This window comes from Genypterus blacodes, unplaced genomic scaffold (assembly GCF_046128005.1).
Source record: "Genypterus blacodes isolate CSIRO-AG114 ecotype Tasmania unplaced genomic scaffold, CSIRO-AGI_Gbla_v1 ptg000133l_1, whole genome shotgun sequence".
NCBI lineage: Eukaryota > Metazoa > Chordata > Actinopteri > Ophidiiformes > Ophidiidae > Genypterus > Genypterus blacodes.
In genome coordinates, this window is record NW_027466935.1 from 4,127,501 (window position 1) to 4,150,183 (window position 22,683).

The 22,683-nt window shown below is 45.5% G+C and overlaps 2 protein-coding genes across 3 annotated transcripts in view; one reads left to right on the plus strand and one right to left on the minus strand.

Annotated features, from left to right (window-relative positions):
* LOC143011077 (proteinase-activated receptor 3) overlaps positions 1 to 22,683 on the minus strand; it is a 55,962-nt gene that overhangs the window by 29,509 nt on the left and 3,770 nt on the right. The window lies entirely within an intron of this gene.
* Positions 3,290 to 21,084, plus strand: LOC143011283 (synaptic vesicle glycoprotein 2C-like). Of its 2 annotated transcripts, XM_076164099.1 has the most exons (12): positions 3,290 to 3,887; positions 9,661 to 9,841; positions 11,706 to 11,857; positions 15,902 to 16,035; positions 16,519 to 16,608; positions 16,766 to 16,876; positions 16,987 to 17,075; positions 17,454 to 17,618; positions 18,544 to 18,677; positions 19,915 to 20,118; positions 20,210 to 20,369; positions 20,901 to 21,084. In XM_076164099.1, the coding sequence occupies exons 1-12, from the start codon at positions 3,290 to 3,292 to the stop codon at positions 21,082 to 21,084; spliced, it is 2,202 nt and encodes a 733-aa protein (XP_076020214.1). The 2 variants fall into 2 exon arrangements, with proteins under 2 accessions (XP_076020214.1, XP_076020215.1); XM_076164100.1 differs by lacking the exon at positions 19,915 to 20,118.

A 22,683-nucleotide genomic window follows, 5' to 3' on the forward strand; every position in this document is an offset into this window, starting at 1 on the left:
GAAACTACAGCATATTGCATAGAGAAGTGAGTCTGAAGCACAAGAATGATCTTTAAAGTAGAAGTCCCTGTCTGCACTGTCACAGATTCCGGTCCGGATTTGGTTCCAGGTGGCTCAGAAAGGTCAAATTAAGTAAGAAACATTTTCTTATTATTTCTTATTTGACTTCCATGTAAGTAAAAGATGTGATTCACTGTTTGATTTATTGTAGCGGAGACCACCTGCTGTGTGTGTGAAGGTTGGTTTGGTCCTGAGGATCGTCCTTGCTGGGGCCGACTTTGGCGTCTTTGCTTGATTATCGGTCCACGCTAAACTTGCAGAGCAACATTTCCTCGCTCATTTTCATTGCTGCATTGCACCAAAATCTCCTGGGCCGGTTGTACATTGCTGTGGCGCGGCGGTGCTTATGTCCACATGACAAGATCCCAAGTGAAGCTTTATCTAATCCCTGGGAGCAAAGGTGAGCAGAAACACCATACATCAACCTGCCACAGTGTGTTTGGGCACTTAACCAAGTCTCAGAACTTCGTCTGTACCGTTTCTGCTCTTGGACTGCAGAGACGGAGGACGTTAAAATTGTGTTTTTGTTCGTTTCTTCACTGATTGGCACGAGCGTATCGCATCGTTATATGGCTGCATTATAGTGCTGTCACTTTATTGTTTGTTTTTTTATGAAAAGAAGCCAGTGATGCACGAACATAATGGAGGTTAGTTGATAGTGCAGCGTCATTGTAGAGACTCTGGAGTTTGAAACGTATGCGACATCTTTTGAAAGAGATACACACATTAATCACAGAGAACGGATCGTTAATTAAAGGATCGGTTCAGCCAAGTCGTTAAAGAAAGATATATCTCCCCTCCTCTTTATTCTAACTTTCCGAGCAGATAGTAACAGTTTGATTTGAAGAGACTTGGAGATCTCCGCTGTTTGGATTCATTTCTGCCAAAAACAAATGCTAATGATGTTTCTAATTGTTTTTAAAATGTGATTTTTAGTGCTTGAACGCCACAAACTAATTGTCTTTAGCAGCAAACAGAGATGACACTATGTGAGTAGCTAGATACCACAAGTGTAAGTGGTAGACCGGCGGCTGAGGCCTGATGTGTTGACAACTAAGAGGCCGTGGCAGTGTCTCAGCAGACAGAGACCTTAGGGGAGACAGGAATACAGGCACACACAAGTCTACATACGAGCCTCCAAACATGAGGCACAAGTAGACAAATGGTTCTAGCAGAAAGCCTGGTATGAACAGTACAAATCATTTATCTATTGGTTTGTAAATGTTCCTGCTTTTGTCGTGTCTCATACTAAACAAGTCCAGCACAGCATTACAGCTAGACATTAAATAAGCCAACACAAATCCAAACTGACTCATATATGCATCCTCCCTCAGTAGACGGGAGGGAACTATCAGTGAGAAGGGCTGCAACAACGTGGAGATTCAGGGGGAAAAAAGCAACAATTGAAAAATGTAGATTATGCAAAAGAATCAGGTAAAAGAAAATTAGCATAAAATGTAATTAAATGCCTGATCTTGAAATCTTAAGGTGCAAAATATCCATATGTCAAGATCCTAATCTGAATCTGACACAAAATCTATTTAACTCCGTCCTTGAGCCAAGAACCTACTGTCTGAAGAATCTCTCTGAAGTCTGTCCAAGATATCAGACAGGCAGACAGACAGGCACAGACATGAGTGAAGACATAACCGACTTCAAGTAATAAACGCAAGATAATTAAAGTGTTATATTGCAATAATTTAATCACTACGCAACATTAATAATCATTGATTATCTGGCATCGCAGGGTGCAGCAATAAAGACTGAACTTCAGCAAAGTACTGAAGTATTATTAATCCTTCAGAGGTAAAGAATCGACTTGTTTTCACACAAGGTCACACTTCATAAAAGCACAGGTCTATAAAGTTGTAGTTTGAGTTTTGAGTTGTGGATAAAATGGAAATTAAGCTGTCAGAGCAGCTACTACCCAAATGAATAAATGTTAATGAGGTATGTTTGAAATATTCTTATTCAGATAGAGTAGTGCTGCTGTTTTAGGTAATGATCAATAAATTCCCCCAAGGTCCCCCCCAAGCCTGCTCAGCATGTGGTCTGGTGACTTATGAGTCCAGGACCGGAACCAAATCTTTTTTAAAGGGGTCAGCGGTGATCTCGCAAGCGTTTCCCCTCGCACAACTTGTGTGAAAGCAAATGCTCAGTATGTGAAGGAGCGACGAGCCAGAGGTGCACCAAGCTGTTTTTAATCACCATTTTTTAAAGAAAGTAATTCAGTCAGAGACCACAAAGTCCCAGAACCAAGCTGTGACAGAAGCAGTAAGCGGCGTCGTGTAGCCTCTGGAGGTTTGTTGTGCATGAAGAGGAGGTGTTGCAACGTTTTTTAGGGCGCTAAGTAATGCACTCTGTAAAACGTGCCGTGGCATAAAATGTGGTCTGAAAGTGGGAATAAACTGAATTTACACATAAGGTGCCAATGTTAATGAAAGAGTTACATCTGTTTCATTTTAGTGGTTTAACTTAGAGACGTGCAAATGAAGCCTTATGAAGCTTCTCTTCCCCAGCTTGTCCAATACAGACACTGTATAGAGACACACACACACACACACAGGGTGCAATGCACACAGCGTTCCTATACAGATGCAGCAGAGTTTGGGCTCCACATGCCGCCATGCAGCAAATGTTTCAAAAGTTCATTCTCTGCCCACAGCTGCTCGGTATGCAAATGAGGGATTGGGATGGGAAATCTGACGTACAGTGTTTTTTTTGTTTTTTTTAAGGTACCTGCATATAAATAGCACGCAGGTTAGTTCAATCGGAATAACCGCTTGTCCTTTTTTATTGCCATCTCTTTAAAACAAACTCTTGTAGAGCGGCTGCTAATGCTTCGCCGGCATGCAGGGCTTCAGTGGAATATATGGAAACGTCCTATTGAAGTTCTTTACAATGTGCCAAGAAATACTGCAATAACTTAACTTAACTTAATCGGTCTTAACTGACACTTAACTCTTTTTTTTCTGTTTTGCACAGGCAGATGGTCACATCTACTGAGTTCTGACAGCTCCGAGGATCCATCCAACCTCCGATCAGCTTCAGTTTCAACACTTTCTGTCTACTTTTACTGGGATTAAAGATCGTTACTGTCCTTTACGTCTCCATCTGTCTGGGAATTGACGACCGGGAAGAAAACAGCTTGTGGGACTTGGTGGAATAAGGGGCTCAATAGAGTTGAGTTGAAAGCCATACAGATAGTGTCACTTGTCATTCTGCTGAGATGGATGAGACACAGAACAACAGGACTTCATTGGTCAAAGGTGCCAAGGACATCGCTAAAGAAGCCAAGAGGCAAGCGTCCAAAAACATCGGTAAAGCTGTTGACCGAGCCTCAGATGAATACTCAGCTCAGCACAGCTACAACCGCTTCCAAGACGACGAGGACGAAGAGGATGCTTACGATCAGCAAGGTGGCCATTACGCCGGCAATGCGGGCAATGATGACGAGGGAGCCTCCAGCGACGCCACAGAGGGGCACGACGATGAAGATGAGATTTACGAAGGGGAGTACCAAGGTGTCCCCGCGTACAACGACGGGAAGCCGAGGGACGGACAGGTGGCTCTGGGACAGCCGGTCTCTGACAGCGTAAAGAGCCGCAAGGAGCTGGAAAATGAGCGGCAGGCAGACGAGGAGGAGCTGGCTCAGCAATACGAGCTGATCATGCAGGAGTGTGGCCACGGGAGATTCCAATGGCAGCTGTTCTTCGTACTGGGCCTGGCACTGATGTCAGACGGCGTGGAAGTGTTTGTCGTGGGATTTGTCCTGCCGAGCGCCGAGACAGACATGTGCGTGCCAAACTCTGGGGCTGGATGGCTTGGTAAGGATAATACACAGAGCTGCATGAAGACACACACATGTTCAGGAGCGTAGATGCCACCACAGTTTAACGTCACTCAGTGGAGCCGGTGGTGTCACAGTTACTTTACTTTCTGATCCGAATCCCAGCAGAAGGAGCATAAAAATAAGCTTCCACTTTGTATTCAACCAGCAAGTTTCCCCATTTCATTACAATTTTCTCACACCCACAGGGAGGTACTTTCTCTCAGTAAGGACACTAAGTCTCCTCCTACCTATCCCCTGCTCCCTTATGTTAAATCCTTCATAGTTAAGATCCCGACTGTCTTAGAAACTCACAGTTCAGAGCGTTCCGGAAGGTGTGGCAGTGTGTCGCATACACTCCGTTCAGATGAAATGTCCTCCCGCTGCCGTGACTTCACTCACGCTAATGACTCAACATGCAACACTGAGAGCAGTCGGGATGTTGCACGTACTTGTCCTGTTGCATGGATGTGTTAAAGCCTCAGTAGATGGAGCGTGGTGGAGAGATATGAGTTATATTTGGATGTTATTGAATTAGTTTACATACATTATGTTCTTGCTGGTTACATGATGAGGACATGTTGTTGAATGGAAGGGTTGAACATTAGTCAAGGCTGACATTTGCAACTGTAGTCTCTTTACTTTAGGAGCTGCCAGTGGGTTGTCATGGCACCACATATTTGGATACATGAGTAGGAGGTGTGTTAAGCTTGATGGATTTCTAGCATGAGGGGTGTGTGTGTGTGTGTGTGTGTGTGTGTGTGTGTGTGTGTGTGTGTGTGTGTGTGTGTGTGTGTGTGTGTGTGTGTGTGTGTGTGTGTGTGTGTGTGTGTGTGTGTGTGTGTGTGTGTGTGTGTGTGTGTGTGTGGCGTGATTCCATTATTTTTCTCATTAAAGCCAAAAATAGCAACATGGCACCTGCCATTTCTGTCACATACACTGTAGCCATGTTCAGTCGTCATGGAAATCCATAGTGCGTTGTCATATTTTACCCATAAACAGAATATTTTGGAGGCGCTCCGTGGTTTTGTTATTCACCTTGATTTGAGCCATATTCTGACTCACCCCTAAGTGGGAGAGAGAAAATAGACAGAATGACTCACTTTACCATCTCACTCACACACAAGCCATAAATAACAAACGTCTGGGTGTTTGAACGCTGGTATGATGAACATATAGAGGAGCCCGTACAGACTGGTTAAATGTGATGATTTACCAGTTTCAGTAGTTTAATAAGGATGTTTATACTGTCTGGATAGATGGATAGATAGACAGATAGATAGAGCAAAGGGAAGTATACTAACTTACCAATATAGAGTCTAAAATACCTATAAAAGTCCATGTTTATTCATTAATTATTGCCATTTCTCTTACTGATGCTTATGTGGGGAAGAAAGTCAAGATCAAAGTGTCGAGGGTTTTTTTGTTTTTATCGAGCTGCTCTCGTCTGTCCTCTGTGTTACCTCGTGTTGTAATCCCCATCTTACACACACACACACACACACACGCTTCGCACTCCCCGTGTCTTATAGCCGTGCAGGCGATCTGAAGATAGTGCTGGAGTTAATCTCTGCAGCATTGTGCTTCACTGCAGTTTAGGCATGCTAGACTGGTTCCCGTACCTCCCCCAAGAGAGAGAGGAGAGAGAGAGAGAGAGAGAGAGGGAGTCGGTAGCACTCACGCTCACTTCTTTCAAAGCCTTCACACTATCATTTCATTCAACACTGTTGGGGGGATTCTTGCCTTAGTGTGTGTGTGTGTGTGTGTGTGTGTGTGTATATTTTGAAAGATGTCTTCAGTGTGAATCATAGTTTAAAGATGTCATGGGAGGCAGCGAGGTGAGGGTCTGCCTGGAGGTGCCTGAGCTCCTCCCTTTTAAGGTCAAAAGCCTTAACGTGCTGTGCATTTGTGGCTTAATCAACACAATACAGTGATAAATAGGCCCAGCATGAGTTCAGCTAATTAAAACGTCCAGAGACATCGACCTTTGTCCACCACCACCATCTCCTCTTGCTCTCTCTCTCTTCTCTCTTCTTCCCCATCTGCTGTAGAATGTATTCAGCCATGCGATGCCCAGGCGAGGAGGGCACAGTGCCGGTTTTGCCTCATAATCTGAATGAGCTGTTGTTGTGTATTTCTCGCAGTTTGAATGAGTATTGATTAGACTTCAGGCGTGAGGCAGCTTACATCAGGAGAACTACTTTAGGTACTCGCGTTATTTTGAGAGGGAAGGAATAAGAAAAGGCACGACGGCTAAATCAAATGCTATTTCCATAAAACAAACGGCAGAATCTACAGTGTGTGACATTTCAAAAACACATCTTTTGTAGAATCTGCCCTAAATCCCAAAGTCAAAGTGGCTGTAAAGTTCAGTTTACATAACCCCAAGTCTCAAAATGTACAGTAGTCTTTAATCCGTCGTAGCATTTTCCTACATCATGCCTCAGCCAATCACATAGGTTGTACCTCAGCGCTGGAAAGAACGTTTCCTTCCTGGTTGTGTTGGGATAGAATTTACCTTCCATTCCTTCTACATTTACTCTGGCATGTGAAATAATGACTTTCCACACGTCTGTATGAGCCTAGAATTGAACAAAACAAACTAAATGAGAAGAGGGGGAAGAGCATCATAGGAAATAAGCAATAGAGTAATAATAAATCACTTCCACTGTCCGTCTGCATTATTGATCATCCATTATCTACGTTTGTTTTGCTTTAGTCCTCCAGAGATCAGCTGAGTGATTGACGATGGTTGTTTGTAAGTCTTATTATCCAGATGGACAGAAACACATGAAGATCTCACCCTCTCATAGATTGATCATTAGCATTTAAAGTTGATGTTGTCAATTGATACAGGAGAAGTTAAAAGGGGAGGATTTTAATGCGTAAGTCTTGTGGAGATCTACAGCAGGTAAAGTTTGTTTCTGGAGTGAAATCTACTGTTACATCACACATCAGCAGGTGTCACTCAGTAATTAACAGCAGAGACGCTGCACGCTCTGATCCCAGGAGTGTTCTCTCCCTCCCTCGCCATCCTCCTCTTCTTCTCTCATCCTCTGCCATAGCCCACCTGTCAATCACACATGCTCCCCGAGGAGTCCCCCTCCCCCCCTCCCCCCCATCTGTTGCAATCCTGAAGCTCTCACCTAATGTCTGGAATGTTCCGGCTGAGGAAATTAGCAAAAATGAATCTGGTTGTCCGGGACCCTGGCGGCGAGGAGAGAAAATAGAGCGGAAAAGGTGTCGAGGGAGAGTTACACTTAAGAGCTAATTATCATTGCGAAAAAAAAGCAACGGGCCTGGAGAATCCTGAAGACAACTTAGACTTTGCTCAAGAAATCCCTGAGGATGTTAAAAAGAGAAGGTACACCGTCTGCCAAGAGCTCTTTAAGAATTAGATTAGTGCAGCGAATCAGCAGGGATCACTTCAACTTTATTGGGATTCACTCTGTAACGGCACTAAATCACATCCGTCACCCGGTTGTGTTGAGATGATTTTGATGCAACATAGCTGGGAGTGTATTTCTTTATGATGCAGTGGCGAAAGCGAGACGAGGAAAAAAAGGAGGAGAGTTTAACATTGTTGGTATTCGGCCGTTCTTGCCTGTAAGAAGCTAAATCAGTGTTTCATAGCTTATTGGAAAAGTAAATCTAGGTGTCACATGATGACGTCAGCATGTTTTAGAAGGAACAGAGCATGACTCATGTCTTACTGGATGTTTTTGTCAACTTTAGACACTATAACAATGTCCTATGCACATTTCCTTCTATATTAAAACGACATAAATGATGATATCGAGGCAACATCACCACCCAGTCAAAAGCACCTTGTGTGTGTTTTCACAAGGCTTACATGAATGAAATGTCATGTTTAGGATGTTGTGTTTCTGTCGTAGTACACTCGGGTCGACACTGAAAGAAGGGTCCGGGCCTGGCGCTGGCACTCTGACCTCTGTTTGAACCCTGCAGGAAGATCACAAATCCAATCTCAGAGCAGATTCATAGAGCTGAACCCCACCTCTCTCTCCTTGGCTACCCTCCCCCTTTATTACACACACAAACCCAGTGTCAGAGGGGCCATAAAATAAATGAGGTGGCGTTTCCAGATACTATCTCTTTGAGTACATGCATTCAAATGTGTTATTTGTGTTGCTGCGCCATTCAAAAGACGCCGACGGTGTTCGCAGAACGCAGGGGTTGTCGTTGTTGCGTTTCATTTTTGGTGAGCTCGCTGTGTCTTGGCATGCGGCGTGGCTGCCTATAGGAGAAGCTCCGCCGCAGTAGCTGTGCATAGATAGATCCCCCGCTTGTCACCTGTAATGAATCACTTGCTCTCAGCGTCATGTCTGCGCCGCTTGATAAGAGCCTCGACTTCCCGCGTATCTGCCCCATCACCTCGAACGCAGAGGGAGAGAGGAAGAGAATGGTTCCTTTCCTTTGTCGGCTTTCTTTCCGCCGCCGCCGCCTTGTCAAACAATTGCATCTCTTTGCCATACGCATTAGCATTTTTATTAGTACATAGAGTGTAAAGAGGATTATTTACCAGCCTTGACAACCACCGACCGCCACCTCCTCCTCCTCCACCTCCTCTTTCCTTTTTATGCCGCATGTTCTTCAGCGGCAGGAAGAAGAATGACCCCGACTTCCTCCGGACAAGTAGCGGCGAGGAAATAAATGCTTTGCCTCTGAAAGCAGGGCTGTGAGGTTAACTGCAGCTCAGTCACTCAGGGGGGGAATATCATTTATGAGACGCAATCGTTTCACTCACGCAGGAAGGAAATACACTCGTTGGGTTCATAGACAGCATTCACTAAAACATCAAACTGCAGTATTCATCAGTTAATAGGTAAATTAAACAAAAACACACCTCTAAAAGCTTTTAGCGACGCGCAGGGTAGCGATACATTAACACCTCGGTTCATGTGTTGCTGCTTGTCGGGGATGGCGGAGCAAATACAAACCCAGACATATTGACGATCATGATTACAGACAGGATTCCGATACTTCCAGTACGGTCAAAACACGGCTGAGTTGATGTGCGGCGCTGACCCGTACGCTGCCTCTGCAAGGAAGTCCTCGTCTGCGGCGCTCCCAATCGATTCCACCTCTGCTATTTATACAGACGCTCGCTCGCGTGACCTCTCGGCGTTCCCGTCAATAGCTGGGAAATAATAGAGCCGTTTCCATCCTGAGCCCTCTCTTACGCCGCTGATATGCTTGGAAAACACCACATAATAGTTGCGGTGATATTTAGCAGCTGTGTGTGTGTTTGAATGTGTGTGTTTCAGCAGGATAGGAGACGGAACTGATGGAATATGTGTTGAATACTTTGGTCAGGTCATTCGTTTCTGCTACAAACACAATGACATCAGCATGAAAGTATATAGTTTTATACTTGAAAGTCTGAAATGCGTTTGAATTTACACCCCTGGTTGGAGACGTTGGCCGAGCGTGAAGGTAGCCTGCCGGCGTCGGGGCCCGGCGTCCACCGTGTCAAGGCGGAGACAAACGTAGAGCGGACATTTAATAAGAATAGAGCCCTGAATGGAAACACAAACATGGAATTCTTTGCAAGTCTGACCAGACTCTTATGACAAGGAGGAAGAAGAGGAGGAGGAGTAGGAGAAGAAGTACAGTAAATTGTCAAATACACTTCAGTGCCCGAGGCTGCTATTATCTGTTTTGATACTTAAACGTTCTTCACCCTGGGGTCTTTATAAGCAGTTTTCCTCCTGAATATCTCTCTGTCTGCCTGTCTGTCTCTCTTCCAGGCAGCATCGTGTACCTGGGGATGATGTTTGGAGCCTTTTTCTGGGGCGGCCTGTCAGACAAGCTGGGCCGTAAACAGTGCCTGCTCATTTCCATGTCTGTCAACGGCTTCTTCGCCTTCCTCTCCTCCTTCGTCCAAGGCTACAGCATGTTCCTCTTCTGCCGCATGCTGTCTGGATTTGGGTGAGTCTCTTCTTCACTTCAAAGTCAAAGTATATGACAGGAAGTTGTCGTGACTGCTTGCCTGGCACCGGCTCGTCCCCTGAGTGGGGGGGAAGGAACCGAGCAAAACAGAAACGTTTGCACAAATGAGCCGAGCACCGTAAATGAACATCTGTGCGTTTCGGCGACAGTGCGGTCTGCTTGGCTGCTCCCGTTTCTTGATAAATGACTCGTCTTTCCGTCTCATCTGGCTTCTCTGAACTAAACGTGACCTCTATAAGGTGAATTTGAACAGAGGTCACTGCAGACTGCTGCTATACGAAGAATATAAATGATGTATCAGCACTTTTATGGGACAGGGACAGAAAAACAGATCGATACTCAGACCCATAAGCAGTGATGAGTCTCAAATCATTGAACCTCTTTTCACTAGATTTGGATTTAATTAATCACCGCAAGCTGCACTGTTAAAATGTTAAGGAATAATCTGCCTCGTGAAAATAGAACATTGGGGGGACGAATAGGTTCCTTGTTGACACTGGCGTTGTAAAACAGAACTTGAGAGTCCGGAGGGTTTACAGCAAAGTGAGTTACCCGCTTTGCTCCTCTTATCGAACTCTCTTGTTTTTGATTACAACTGAATAAGCAACCGGTAAACACCTCCCTTAAATCTTAGTCTTAGTATAACCCAAACACTGCCCAAAACCTGGATGGCTTTGCTTTTCATTTAATTCCCAGCTTGGCCTTTTCATTTTGGCAGCAGAGATCAGCAGCTGCACAAAGTGCTCAGAGAAGATGTTTATGGAGAAATCAATAGAAAGTCTGCAACTGTATCGCATTTGCAAGTGAAACATTTCTAAGAGGAATGCGGGGGGTTTATCCTCTTTATAGCCGGCCTGGGAGGAAGGAGATGCAGTGAGGAATGGCTTTTTTTTGGCCCGTTTGACCGGCTTCAGCTTGTTTCATAAAGATTTGTTTTAGCTCATTAACTCGCCCACCAGAAGCTGTCTCCACAAACAGTAAAGGAGAGAGAGGAGAGTCTGGAAAAGTGCTGCCTCTTCAAATCAGATGGTTAAATGAGTCGGGCGTTCTTTGCTCTCTGCTGTGCTTTTACGACGCGTATTAAAACAAAGAGGAAGCGGTGGACATGTCGTCATAAACACAAACAAACACAAATGTATTTACTATGTGTAATTGTAAAAACACTGAAATATGAATATTCTTAAACGTAGATGTAATTGTAGATTATCTGGAGAGAGAGAGAGAGAGGGAGAGGGAGGGAGAGGGAGAACGAGCGAGAGCACAGATGGCTCCTGCTGATTCCTCTTGACACCGCAGTGATGATCCAACTTTCGCCGTTACATCCTCTGCATCTTCACGTCAAACAAACACACACCTTCAGTTACAGTTGGTGTGTGTGTAGGTCTGAACACACACAGGCGCACCGATACCTGTGAGTGAGGAGGAGCTGTCAGTGCAGTTATAAAAGGAACTCTTGAATGAATTTGTTTGAGGTGTGCTGTCGTTCTGAAGACAAACGAAGTCTCTCATTTTGTCATTTTGTTGTCATAGTAAACTTCTTCCTGTTGTGATTCCGTCTCTCCTGCCTGCAGACATTTGTGTTTTCTGGTAGCTGTTGTTGATCGCATTTATACTCTGCTCGGTCTTTCCTGTGTGAAAACAAACAAAGCAGACCCACCAAGCACTGTGACAATGTAATCCTTTATTCACACTGAAGCGAGCAAACAACAGGTCTGAAAACAGGCTCACACCACCGGCCGAGCCTGTCTCACCTCCAGGGAACGGACAACTGTTGTTTACGTAATCGGTATAATCAGTTTGGTTACTAGTGTTTATATCTAATCATGTCAAACTGTCTTTGTAGGATTGGAGGAGCGGTGCCCATCGTGTTCTCCTACTTTGCGGAGGTTTTGGCTCGGGAGAAGCGAGGAGAGCATCTGAGCTGGCTGTGCATGTTCTGGATGATCGGAGGAATCTACGCCTCGGCCATGGCCTGGGCAATCATCCCGCACTACGGTGAGCTACACCTTCACCAAGTTTGTGCCGAATCTAGGACTTGAACAGTATGATATGTGGATCCTCTCTATATGTATATAGGGGAAGATACTTTATCCATGAAATCCATGAATCCAGAGAATATCAATTTACTTTTTTGTGATGATATGGAGGATCTTTGTTCTGAAATGATTCCTATTGGAGGCCAGGACAACAGGCTGGTCCTGCTTTAGCTGTCGGTGTGGGATGCAATCTTTGTCTTCTGACCCATGGAGGTCTGGGGAGGTCCCTGTGAGATGTCGGGCTCGAAAATGAATCATTTTCTCTTTCCTGCCCGAAACATAACCTCGCCTCGATTTAAATGTAAAGTCAATGATGAGGGACACCGGTGGTTCTCCTCTTGTGTCACTCAACCCCTGTAGGTTATCCCTCTACTAGTAAATGATAGTCCAGTCTTTGGGAGCAAAGTCCTCCAATTATGACTCCAAAAAGTGACTCAATCGCTTTAAGCTTGTCATCTTGCTTGTACGACTTTAGAAAATTGCTAAACTAAAGCAGCAGTCTGAACGATTCCCTCCTCCACCATCATACCTGCTGCACCCAAATCATGATTTCCCAATTGTTGTAAATGGTGCTAGTTTGTTTTGGCTCAAAGGTTTGTCCCAAATACAGATTCCGTCAGTCGGAAGGTGCTGCAGAGACGCGACGATACTTTCAATTTATGAAATCCTATCCTAGTTTCCCACAGGAGTGAAGTTCTGTCGTATTGACGCCGGTGTTGTTGTTCTGCTCTTCACGGCATTCCTCTGCCGCGGCAATACAGTGTAACGGCATGAAGTGTAACAGCTCGCAACGATAAGAGATCTCATAACGCCTGCCAAGGGAAAGAGAGGAACAAGAGAGGGGAGGAGGTGAGAGTCAAAGGATGAGAACAAAATGAGTGAAATCAATCCCGTGTGAAGGAGCGCGGATGAGGAGAGAGGAGCATAGGAAGAGACCGGGAGCACAGAAGGGAAAGAGTTGGACAGTGGCTGTGATTTATGTGTCCTGTGCTGCAGATAATCCAAAGGTGACGGGATACAACAGAAGGGTAAAGTGAGGCAGAGGAGAGGATAATAGAGAGGAGAGGAAGAGAGCCAAGTATTTAAATCACACTCAAAGAGCAAAACGGTGCCGTGTGTGTGTGCGAGTGTGTGTGTGTGTGTCTGTGTGTGTGTGTGTGTGTGTGTGTGTGTGTGTGTGTGTGTGTGTGTGTGTGTGTGTGTGTCTGTGTGTGTGTGTGTGTGTGTGTGTGTGTGTTAATGAAGTTCGTTCTTGGTTCAAAGCTTGATTAATGACCCTGAGTGAGCCGTGTGTGTGTGTGCTTTCAGTATCTTAACTAACTGTGAAAACTAACGATGTTTCCTTCACTTGAGTTCCTTTCCTTGCTCGCCTTTGCACCGGAATCTTAACTCCTGGGAATATACAAGGAAATAAGAACGCCACCGCTTCAGATGCGTCATCGCCTTGCTTACCTGCTGACAAAGGAGACGGTAGCCGAGTGTGTTTGCCCCAGCGTCCCAGAATAGAACCCATTGTGTTCCACCGCTTACTCACTCACTTCGCTCTGTATAATTTTCTTTATTGATTTTCCTCTGAATTGCCTCACATCATGAGTAATTTGCAAGCCGAATGTGAGTGTTTCAAAATGGGGGCTGTCTGAACCATCTGCATTAGAGCGCCTCCTTCTATTGGAGCTGCTTTGATCGTTGCCATCTTTGATTTGTAGGTTTTAGTGTTTTTGTTTCATTGTTTCTTTTTAATTTCCTTTATTGTGGTAATTAATAAAATACAATTAAAGTTAAGAATAGTTTATTGTGGAAGAAAAAGCAACGTGTGTGTGTGTGTGTGTGTGTGTGTGTGTGCGCGCGTGCGGATGGGTCGAAGGCATGTGTGTGTTCATGTTGCAATGAATCCAAAAGGATGTTGCCGTTAACTCCCTGTAGTTACAGAAGAAGAAAGTTACTATCATGGAGTTGTGTCTCTTCACATTATGTGAGTGTGTGTGTGCAAGCCGGCCAAGGCCCACAATGGAGGTCAATTGATTATATGGCAGTGTTTTAACACATCTTTTCTCCAGGATGCAGCGGTGTGTGTGTAATAGGTTACGCCGCAGTGCTCTTTACATTGAGTGGCGAACAAAGGCCAGATACGTGTGTGTGTGTGTGTGTGTGTGTGTGTGTGTGTGTGTGTGTGTGTGTGTGTGTGTGTGTGTGTGTGTGTGTGTGTGTGTGTGTGTGTGTGTGTGTGTGTGTGTGTGTGTGTGTGTGTGTGTGTGTGTGTGTGTGTGTGTGTGTGTGTGTGTGTGTGTGTGTGTGTGTGTGGTCGTACTGGTTTTCCCAACAATGAATGAACTGCTTTGTTCCTGGAGACAATATAGAGTACATTAGAGTTGGCAGTTTTACATCTGCTAGTGTGTGTGTGTGTTCGCATGCCTGCACTGGTGCTTTAAAATTTGTCACAGGCTTTGAATGATGTCCAAGGACAGCGTGGGTGAGTGTGTGTGTGCGCGCGCGCGCCAGTGTGTGCATTTGTGCGTGCATTTGTGTGAGTGTGTGTTTGTGTGTGTGTTGCTCACTGTAGGGTAGGGACATAAATCTTGCTGAGAGTCTGAATCAGTCAGCCATCCCCTCCAGTCCATTATAGCTCTAATCCCCCTAATGAGGTTTGTACTGGTGCGGGCTGAAGCAGCCCCACAGGCCACACACTTACACACGCTTACACACGCTTACACACGCTTACACACTCTTACACACACACACAGACACACACACTTACACACAACATACTTTCTGGCCGGTCCCAGCTGACAGACTCTACTGTATGACTGTAATTCAGACTTGGTGGGTTCTGTCACATGTTCTTTGTGTGACCATGATTCAAGAGTAACTAAGTAACTAAATGGATCTCACACACACACACACACACACACACACACACACACACACACACACACGTCACAGTGTGCAGTAACACCGGGATCTCTTGTTTACCTGCAGGTTAATTAATTGTCAGCACCATGGAGGTCACTGTATGTGTTTAATCGGTGTTTGCCTGTTTGTCAGCAGGATGTGTCATTAACATATTCTAATTGATGTCATAGCTGTACATTCACAGATCGCTAACATGATGCTGATTCAGCAGTATGAGACAGTTTGCTCTGATTTTCAACAGTAACAGATAGAGATCAGGAGGAAGTTGATATACTGCTGCAATGAAATCTGGAATGAAATCTTTTTACGCATCCCATTTCAAAGCAGTGATAAAAAAGTGATTTATACCGGCAGAAATCTCTCTCATTCTCTCTGCCTGTGTGTGTGTGTGGTGAGAGTGTCCATATGTGTAAGACAGCAGAGGACAATATAGAGAGACATGAAGCGTAACCATCACTTTTCTTCTATCGTAGCGTTTCAGGTTTTACTCAGGAAGACTTCTCATACAGTCTTGTAAGCCTCTGTAATGAAAAATGAATAAGACAAATATAAAATATGTACTTCTCAGGGTTTTCACTGCAACCTCAAGGAAAGGAAAGGCAAGAGTCAAATCAGAGGCACAGAGTGAGAAAGAACACTGAGGCCAGTACTGAAGGAGATTTTTGAGACACTGCATTCCATTTCGTTTCATTTCACAGGGAACTTGTGGACATTTTACTACTGTGTCATTAAAACAATCTCAATAACTCAATACTGACCGGCTATATTCTTCAAAATGTGTTCTTTTCCCTTTAATGAAGTAGATTTTACCTTTTGGTATTTCTACCTTTACATAACTAAATGATTAGATTTAGATTTTTGGAGGTCTGACTGTATGTCTTTGTTTTGTTCATTGCTGATATCATTTCAGCTTGATAGAAATCTGGCTTGATGGTGTGTGTGTGTGTGTGTGTGTGTGTGTGTGTGTGTGTGTGTGTGTGTGTGTGTGTGTGTGTGTGTGTGTGTGTGTGTGTGTGTGTGTGTGTGTGTGTGTGTGTGTGTGTGTGTGTGTGTGTGTGTGTGTGTGTGTGTGTGTGTGTGTCTTTTGATGCAGGCTGGAGCTTCAGCATGGGTTCGGCCTACCAGTTCCACAGCTGGAGAGTGTTCGTGGTGGTGTGCGCTCTGCCGTGTGTCTCTGCAGTGGTCGCACTCACATTTATGCCCGAGAGCCCCCGCTTCTTCCTGGAGGTAATACATTGGCACACACACACAGGAACACAGACAGGAACACACACACAGAGTAAATAGTGACGATGGCATCTCCCATGTAATCCTTGCAGCTCAGGTTTGGGCCGATCTTCATTATTGATGCCATTTGACATTCAACACATATTGAAGCATCAATAATTAAGTATATTCCACTGCATATATTAATGCACTTTAACTGAACTAAATGTCTGACTATTGAATTTGTACTTTCCATGGAAAAGAAAAAAGTGGTAAACATACAGCCTGCACCAGATACTAACATATCTGATACTTTCAAGTTAATGCTCCGAATTACTAAGCAGTTTACTAATTATTGAGTATGAAGTATTACTGTAAAAATACGTCAACAAGTACTGCAAGTATGTCGTAGTAGTAGTGGTGGTAGAGGCTGTTGTAGTAAAATAGTTTGATTATGGTCTACGGTTGATGGTAAGATAGGAGATTGTGATTGGTTTGGTTTAGACGGGGAAGCACGACGAGGCCTGGATGGTGCTCAAACAGATCCACGACACCAACATGCGCGCCCGCGGGGAGCCCGAGAGAGTGTTCACCGTGAGTACACACACACACACACACACACACACACACACACACACACACACACACACACACACACACACATACGCTCACTGCCTCCACACACACTTCCTCCCCTCCACTGCTGCTGCAGCAGGCTCAGCAGCTCACAGCTCTGTGTCTCCCCCTGCAGGTGAACAGGATCAAGATCCCCAAACAGTTGGACGAGCTGGTGGAGATGCAGAGTGAGTCAGCCAACCCGGTGGCCAAGGTCCTCTTCAAGATCAAGGCTGAACTCAGAGGAGTATGATGATGTTTGTTTTTGGTTTGTTGCCACCGTTTTTCTTTTGTTTGTAACGGACAATAGATCAGAGTGAGACGCTCTCCTTCCTTCCTTCCTTCTTGTTGTTGTAGATCTGGATGACTTTTATGAGATGCTTCAACTACCCGGTGAAAGAAAACACACTCAAGCTGGCCGTAGTCTGGTTTACTCTGTCTTTTGGGTAAGGGCATCTTCCTCCTCCCCCTGTTGGTCTTCCTCATCGCCGTGCACCGCTCTATTTCAACTTTCTCTCTCCGAAGCGATGCTGCATTCTCCTTCTGCAACACTTAGCCGGGTCACCGCTGCCTTCCAGCTTAATCGCTTTCAATGAAAGGCTCAAAACGCCGGCAGATGCTCATTTAAACCCCTTTGATGAACGCTGACAGGGCGGATTGGACGGCAGCACAGAGAGCCAGAATGACAGGGAGCCATTCTGCATTTTCTGCTCCATGCTTTATTGATTTACACATCAGTTATATACCAATATCTGATTCTGATCCCGATTCTGGCCCTGGTTCATTTTGTGTTGGTGCCTGCATGAATCCCCTGCTGTGTCCAGGTACTACGGCCTCTCTGTGTGGTTCCCCGACGTCATCAAGCACCTTCAGGCCGACGAGTACGCCTCCAGGGTGAAGATTCACAACAGCGAGCACATCGAGGACTTCACCTTCAACTTCACCCTGGAGAACCAGATCCACAGAAACGGCGCCTTTCAGAACGACAGGTAAGGAAAAGAGGAAGAGTCGCCGTGCGGAAACGTGCGGAGATGAGAAATGATTTAAAGCAAAGCGGCTGTGATAGAACACGTATCGATCCAAAACGCGCTGGACTCCCTGAGCGCCGTGATGCGGGGCGACGCTGCTCGTCCCCTTTGTGGGCCGGCAGCACCATTTGTCATCCTCGCAAACAACAATGGCTGCCACTAATACTAATCCTGCTGCTTCTTTTATCTGCAACTCCACCACCAGGAAATTAAAAGTGTTATCTCTCCCTCTGGTTTTCTCTCTCTCTCTCACGCACACACACACACACACACACACACACACACACACACACACACACACACACACACACACACACACACACACAGAGCGCGACTTGCACAAAAGCCAGAGAACAGACATCAATATGTTGTTTTCCCCTCGTTCCCTTCTGCACTGGACTCCATGGATTTATTTAGAGATTAAATCAAAGCAAGTACCTGACTGGCAAACCCTGCTGGTTTAGAAACAACAAGTTGGTGAACTGCTCCTGTCTCTCTCTCTCTCTGTGTGTGTCATCTGAAGCAACAAGTTCCCCGGTTGTTAGGAGAGGGATTGGGATATTTTCTGAATTCATTTAAAACATCTATTTCCTTTTGTACTAGTGAATCGTTTGCCATGGTGACAGAATATTTATAGCTTTCATTCCTTCACATTTACAGTCATCTGGCGTACCAGCAGGGGTGCATCGAGTCCCAGCAGTTTGAGAACCGCTGGGGTCACTTTAGGAAGAGATTAAGTCCAGTTAGTCATTGAGTCTGTGCAGGCGTCCGCTCTTTATTCATTTACTGTCTGGGGATCCCTCATAAGTACGCATATGTAACCAGTCTGCTCTGAAGTTGTTTCCTTTCATCTCTCCTTCATTCATCTCTCCCGCCCTCCTCCCAGGTTTATCAGTATGAAGTTTAAGGCGGTCACATTCATCGACTCGTCTTTCGTGAACTGTTACTTTGAAGACGTCTCCTCCGTTGGATCCTTCTTCAAAAACTGCACCTTCGTCGACTCCTTCTTCTACAACACAGGTCAGCAGCGTCCACATACAGAGCGCATACCAAACCCTACACACACACACACACATACACACACACATACACACACACACACACGTCCCTGTAGGTGTTTTCTCCCAGCCCACAAAATCCCATTATACCTCAGACATAACTCTCTCTCTCCCCCCCCCCCTCTCTCTCTCTCTCTCTTTCTTTCTCTCTCTCTCTCCCCTCCCCCTTTTTAGTTCTGACAGTTCATTTTGCCGTCTGATGTTCCAGCTCCTGGCTTAGAGAAGAAAGAACGGGACTGAGCGTTTACAGCTTTGCTTTACAACACTAAATTACTGCTTAACCTCAGTGGCCCTGCACAGATTGCCTTTCTGCTCACAGGTCTCTGTAGTTAACAAAGAATCTGAGCCAGGCTGGACTGTACGCCTCTGAAAATAACAATTTTCAATCATGCAAAGTCTTCTGCACTGATCCTTTTTCATTGTGTGTTATTTTATAGACATTTACAGCATTAAAGACTTGAACAATGATGATTTAGCACAGAAATGCAGCTGTATTAGAGTCTTAATTTAGTAGCAACGAGCAGTCCAATCACGTTTCTGTTGCTGAACACACACAGGCGTGAAGAGAGAGAGAGAGAGAGAGGCAGAGATAGATTTTTAAATGTTCAGAGAGAACCCGAGCTGAATCAGGCCTTGTGGGAGCTCGGGCCGGAAAAATAGTTCCCTCCAGCACTTAGGAAACAGCTGAACATGGAAACAATCAGGGTGCGTCGGGTTGCTGGTGCCCCGCGGGAAGAGAAGTCTCTCTGCCCCCAGCCATGTGCCACAGGAGAGCAGAGAGGAGGGAGAGAGAGAGAGAGAGGAGGAGAGATGAGGGAGGGAGGGAGGGAGGGAGGGAGCGTCGCAAAAGCAATAAATGTTTTCTTATTGCTGCATTTGCTTTGTTTTCTAATATTAGAGGCCTTTAAAGAGAGACAAACTACAAAGTACAACAACCTTTAATGTTCATTTAATGTTCTCTTGGATTACATTCTAAACAAATGCTCCCGTTTGGTAACTGCTGTGTGAAATGAAAGAGCAGCAAAGTGTGTGTGTGTGTGTGTGTGTGTGTGTGTGTGTGTGTGTGTGTGTGTGTGTGTGTGTGTGTGTGTGTGTGTGTGTGTGTGTGTGTGTGTGTGTGTGTGTGTGTGTGTGTGTGTGTGTGTGTGTGTGTGTGTGTGTAACCCTAACTAACGCTCTCTGGTCTCTCACACTTCCAGATATCGATGACTCCAAGCTGACAAACTCCAGAGTGATCAACAGCTCCTTCCACCACAACAAGACGGGCTGTCAGATGACATTTGATGACGATTACAGCGCCTACTGGGTGTATTTTGTCAACTTCCTGGGAACGCTGGCTGTGCTGCCCGGAAACATCGTCTCTGCCCTCCTGATGGATAAGATAGGGAGGCTGAGCATGCTGGGTAAGACGCTGGGTCATCCTTTTACGATCTGTGGCTGCAGGTGCTTTGTCTCGCCTCCATGTCTGATGATGTAACACGCTCCGTCCTGCAGGGGGCTCCATGGTGCTGTCGGGGATCAGCTGTTTCTTCCTGTGGTTCGGCACCAGCGAGTCCATGATGATCTTCATGCTGTGTCTCTACAACGGCCTCAGCATCTCAGCCTGGAACTCCCTGGATGTGGTCACGGCTGAGCTCTACCCGACTGACAGGAGGTGAGCTGACCTGCGGAGTGTCTGCTTCAGAAAACCTCCGTCCACTCTAATTAAACAACAGCGTATGCAGATCCTACAGAGTTTGGTCTGAAACGCGCCGAAATCTACTCTAAATCGCCGCCGTCCACAAGAGATCGTCTGAAAATGACACCCACAGTAATGAAGTGTCGAGTCCAATCAGCATGTGTGTGTGGGAGTGCGATTGTGCGCAAATATCTGATGTAATATTTTGGCACAAGTTCCGAACCCGCTCGATGACACATTTTCACAGGGATCCAGAAGGTTCTCTCAGTTCACGCTGGTTGCATTGTCACAGACACGGATGAGTCATGTGTGGAAGGGCAAGATGTGGGACGAAGCCTCTCTAATGTGGGATTGCATCATCAGTCATTTAGAATTCATAACAATTAAGATTTATCACTGGGTTTAAGCGTTTGTGAATGTAGCCACAATAATTCCTCTGTGTGTGTGTGTGTGTATCTCTCTCTCTCCTCTCTCCTCTCTCTCTCCCCCTGCTCTCCTGGTTTCCAGGGGCACCGGCTTTGGCTTCTGTAACGCCATGTGTAAGCTGGCGGCCGTGATGGGAAACCTTATCTTCGGCTCGCTGGTCGGCATCACCAAGGCGATCCCCATCCTGCTGGCGTCCACCGTGTTGGTCGGCGGAGGCCTGGTTGGACTCCGACTGCCAGACACGCGCGCCAACGTCCTCATGTAAACCTCACTGCGTGCCGTACGCCCCGGTGTTCCCCGAATTGGATCAAATCCCGATTTATTTGCGCACTGATTCGTTGGGGTATTGGAACACGACAGTCACCGGTGTTGTGTATGTTGATACGCTTACATGGCCAAAAGTATGTGGACACCTCAACTTTACATGTGTGTTTAATTTCTGAACATATAATTCCAAAATGTGAGTGAAAACGGAGGCATTTCCCATTTGATTTCCACTCGATTCCATTTGATTTCCTTCCTTAATGTGCTGTAGCATCAACACTTCCTGTTATTCCTTCTCCATCAGTAACTTAGTGAACCCTGGTGTCCACATGCAGTACTTTGGGCCGTCTGGTGTAAATGTTGACATTGGCAAACTCAAAAACAGGATTATTGTTCAGTTATCGCTGAGTAAATACCCGGTAATGTAAGATAATAACATGCAATTCAAAGTCACACACAGCCTGTTGATATACAGAGTTTGGAAACCTGTGTATGAAGTGTTAAATTCAAGCGGCGGTGATGAAATCCTGCATATCAACAGTTCAGCAGCTCCATGTTGTGCTGTTCCACACACGCAGCTCATCAGCGCATGGATCAAAGCTTAGAAAGGCTTGGATATCTACATACTTATACTTTATTTGGAATATGTTTATGAATTCTCGATGCCAAGAAAAGTTTTCTCACATCTCCAGAGATATTGCAGATATGTGGGACATGTAAGAGTTTGTTTTAGCCAGATCCAGATTTAGGATACTGGAATGCGGTAGAGGAGAGCATTTGTTGCGTGTTACATACAAGTGTCTCGACAACTAGGACACCGGTTAGATTCATCGATCCAGGCTTGCGTCTAACAAAGATGAAGTTATAAACAGGTGCACCTCAGCCTCAGATCCAGATATGGATCCAGACCAGATGGGTTTTCTACACACCGCATTAAAAGGTAATGACAGAAAAGTCATAAATAAAATTAAATCTGAGGATGGACGGTGGAGGTTTGAGTTCTTCTCCTTCCCTTTGAGTTCGTACGTTCTATGGTTTCCTATCATGTCATCAGTATTGGCCCAGTATTGGTTGACGATGTCCAAGCCTTTTACTGCAATTTCTAGAATGACAAGGCCATAGAAATACTAAATAGTAGTGATCACACAGTAGTCTAGTCCAAATGGCAACTTCAGCAGCTACGTTTATAAAGTGAAAAGAAGTTTACATTTTCTGCTTTTTACAGCAAGACTTTTACGATCGGAAATCTCTCTCTCTCTCTCTCTCTCTGCCTCTCTCTCCCTCTCTCTCTCTCTCTGGTGTCTTTTGTGTGGTGTTCGTCTCGTGGCGCTCAGCTCCCCACGAGGGGCTTTTGCTCTCTGTTGCAATCTGATCTGTCAAGAATAATTTATACTGTAGGAAACCTCTGCTGCTATTAACATCTGCTCTTTCCTCCCTCCTCAATGTTCTCCCCCATTTGTGTCTCACCTGGGTCCCCCCCCCGGGCGACGTCCCTTAACCCCCGGGTCCTGTCCCCCCTCTTTGCTCTGTCTCTGATCTCCGGCTGCCTTGCTGACGCTCCCTTCAAAACTCAAAGGCCTTTCTTAAATGTCGTGCCTCT